Source organism: Pholis gunnellus, assembly GCF_910591455.1.
Source record: "Pholis gunnellus genome assembly, chromosome: 9".
Lineage (NCBI taxonomy): Eukaryota > Metazoa > Chordata > Actinopteri > Perciformes > Pholidae > Pholis > Pholis gunnellus.
Genome location: NC_136535.1, coordinates 20305478 through 20309021, shown reverse-complemented (window position 1 = coordinate 20309021; position 3544 = coordinate 20305478). Strand labels below are relative to the sequence as shown.

The 3544-nt window shown below is 44.8% G+C and overlaps 1 protein-coding gene across 1 annotated transcript; it reads right to left on the bottom strand.

Moving 5' to 3' along the window:
• Positions 1-635: 635 nt before the first annotated feature.
• tubd1 (tubulin, delta 1) lies at positions 636-3065 on the bottom strand (the record flags this gene model as incomplete). The annotated part of the gene is made up of 8 exons (XM_079165794.1): positions 636-758; positions 892-1075; positions 1164-1292; positions 1407-1580; positions 1674-1905; positions 1986-2202; positions 2682-2829; positions 2915-3065. 8 exons carry the CDS (start codon positions 3063-3065, stop codon positions 653-655), a joined length of 1341 nt encoding a protein of 446 aa, XP_079021920.1. The 3' UTR covers positions 636-652.
• Between the last annotated feature and the right edge of the window lie 479 nt (positions 3066-3544).

Genomic DNA, 3544 nt, shown 5'->3' with positions numbered 1-3544 from the left:
GCAACAGCAGTCTGTAAGCTGGCTGAAGTTCTGGGCCTTCAGCATTTCGTTTCTGCCGCTTGGCACGTGTCAGAACTGCACTTGAGCCGGTCCATTAGTGGACACAGACCGGTCTGTAGTGAACACCTGGTTTTACGTTGATCTGACCACATCTGGAAATACTGTGATGGAAAAACAATGAACAATAAAGTGATGAAAAGTATGTTAACTGCTCTTGTTACTTTTCTTTGTTTCCAATAATTGCTGAACATACCTTCACATTTACTAACTGGAATAGCTCAGGAGCTGTTTGGGAGCTTTTGATCACAACACATGGTCTTCTTCAGCAGATGGAGACGCTGCGTTGTCATGGAAGTGTAGAAGTTGAAACGCTTTTAAAGGCTGAAAGCTGAAAATAATCTAATCCCAAAACCCATAACGAATTAAATGTAAAAATAGTTCCAACAAGAGGAACTGAATGTGTCCCAATGATACTTTTGGTGGAAAGAAATTGTCAAAAGTCAAGGAATTTGTTTCTTTCAGTGAACCAAATAAATATATTTTTTTTATGTACATGTTTAAAAAGAAAGAAGAAAAGCAGCAGCAATGTCCCACGTATTGGTATTCTGTTTGGTACATACAGTCCAAAGGGCCAGGTGGTGCTTCTCCATTTCTAGTGCAGTTGGTTGTAGCTGGAGATGACTTGCTCAATAGATGTGAAGCTGTCTAGAAAGTCCTCCTCTGAGATCCCAAACTTAATGTACTGGTGGATGTAAGCCCTTTAACAGAGGACAGGAAAAGACATTTAATCCAGAAATAAAATAAAACATTAAATAGAAACGGTGTTTGGACCCAGCATTTCCAAAAAGTGACATTTAAGCATTGTTTTCCTGAGTAACAGGGCTGACTCACCTGGACGCAAACATATTCCAGGCTTTTCCCACCATGTTGTCCAGAGGTCTGAGCAGAGTCTGGCTGTTGCTGACCAGCGTGGCACATTTCTCATACTTATTAAAAGGCACTGGGGATTTCCACGAGTTGAAAGCTGCTTCTGATGAGAGCCAGGAGGTGTACAGGGCCGGGTCCTCGAAGCCACCTGTGGACGGTACACAGTTTACATCTCACGCATAGCGCCACATCGTTCCAAAATGTCATCATATTCCCTCATGACATTTCAACCAGACCTGTCTCTGCGCTGTAAACGTCTTTCCCTCTCAGTATGAGCAGGTTGGCCAGAGAGCGGTTGAAGCTGGATCCTGTGAGACTCCTGGTCCGCTCAGAAGCTGCAGGCGGACGCACCTGCCAGTCTATACCTGAGACGGGACAAACAGCGATCCTCAGAAGTGTTTCGCTGATCACACTCACTGTCAAGCCATATAATAGCTCAATAAACTAATCTGAAACTGAACTGCGAGGTTACATTTCACAGGACTTGCCTTCCTCCATCTTGGTGTTGGAGATGAGCATCTGTCGGAGGTGTTTGAGCATGCTCGGCCAGCTGAACGTGCTGTAGGCCATGGAGGAACTAGGCATCTGAGGGATGGTGCACACGCTCAGCAGCTTGTACTCCGGGTGGCACGCGAGGGCGCTCACCAGCTCACCTGAGAGACGACAAAAGAGTGAAGTCCACATTAGGGGTGAGACGGCACAGGGTACAACATTCCCTGTGTAGACTCCACCTCTCCATGGCTCACCCAGAGGATTTCTGCCGTAGACTCCGTGGGAGTCGGCGGTGAGCGCGGGCTGCAGGACGCTGCCCAGCTGGTGAGCGATCACCTTGTTGACATCACCGAAGGAGATGTGTTTGATGTTGAGCAGCTGACCGCAGATCCTGTGCACCGTGTCGTTCTCGTGCACCAGGATGGCGTCGGACAGCTGGTAGAGGTGAGCCAGCGTCAGCACAGAGTTGTAGTTCTGGACAATCACCTGAGAGGACAGGTGAAAGATTTTAAGAGCACATTATTCTAATATTAAAAGACTGAACACTCGACAGCCGTCTCCGTTACCTCCCCGGTGCCGTACGGCCAGGTGAGGTGGTTGAGGATGAAGGTTTTGGGGTAGATGTCTCGGAGACACTGGGTAACGTAAGTTCCAACGCCGGACCCCGTTCCCCCCGCCACACTCATGATGGCCATGAGTCCGGACAACCTGTCACAGCGCTCCACCTCTCGCCTCACCAGCTGCTCCACCACGTCTCTGTGACGAGGCCCGTGGACACGGTACCTGGTGGGACACAAGAAGCACATTAACAGCTTTTCCCACCCAGGAGGACTGCTTTCCTGTGTTTGTGTTGTGTCTGTAAAAAAAAAAAAAGTTCCCACTAAGTTTGATGCTTTTCTTTGTAATAAATGATACCAAACGGACACGACTTCGGCTCTGACAGAATATAAGGGTTAACAGTTACAAGACATACGAGAAGATCATCTGCAAATCAACCCATAATGATTCATATTGAACTTATAAATCATAACAGATTATGAGCAATTGAGTTAAGTCATCAGACCCATCCCCAACAGCTGAAAGCTCAGGGAAAAATGCTCGTAAATAGGCCTTGAGTTGGGAAAGTGTTGACATGTTTACACAATGATGAGGTGATTTCCGATGTTTTGCTTTGTAATAAACATACTACTATCACAAAAACAGTGTTATTTATGGATTATTAGTTTGTTGATATGTTACAGTAAAAGGTGAAATGGCCTTACCCATTAGCCCAGTTGTTCCCAGAGCCCTGCTTCTGGCTGAAGTGGGAAGACTCTCCATACCTCCACATGCCACACTTTGCAGCCCTGCTCATACTCTGGTTGATCACTTTGGGCTCCATGTCAATCAGCACCGCCCTGGCTACGAGCTCTGGTTTGTAGACAGGGAGACATGATTATTATTTATTTAGACGCTGATTTCACCCACTAAAGGAGGACATAGATCAGGTGTTTACCTCCACGTGAGGTTTGGTGGAAGAATCGCTCGCAGACCGCTGTGCTGTACACTTTCCTCTGTCCCTCCAGAGCATCACTGCAGAGGACGTCAAACAGCTCGTGGCCCACCTGGTTGCCGCACTGACCGAGCTGAACGGTTACGATGGACATGTTCTCTGGAGACTCTCCGGGAGGATCGATAGTTTTCTCCGATCAGAGTATCGGGACATACAGTCTGAAAGGTTTCATGGCTGAGTCCACGGAGCTGTCAGCATCTTTGTTGTTTAAAACCGGCGCACGTCCTGTCGTCAGCCGCCACGAGAGGTTCAAATGGCGTTTCCGGCCCGAACTGTCAAAACTTTCAAAATAAAACTCCTGTGCGTATGTGGTGAAAAAAAAAGAATCTGATTTAAGTAATATGATGTAATGTACATTGGGTATTATTATATTATATTATATTATATTATATTATATTATATTATATTATATTATATTATATTATATTATATTATATTATATTATATTATCTTATCTTATATTATATTATATTATATTATATTATATTATATTGTATTGTATTGCATTGTATTGTATTGTATTGTATTGTATTGTATTATATTATATTATGTTATTATGTTATTGGGGTGTTT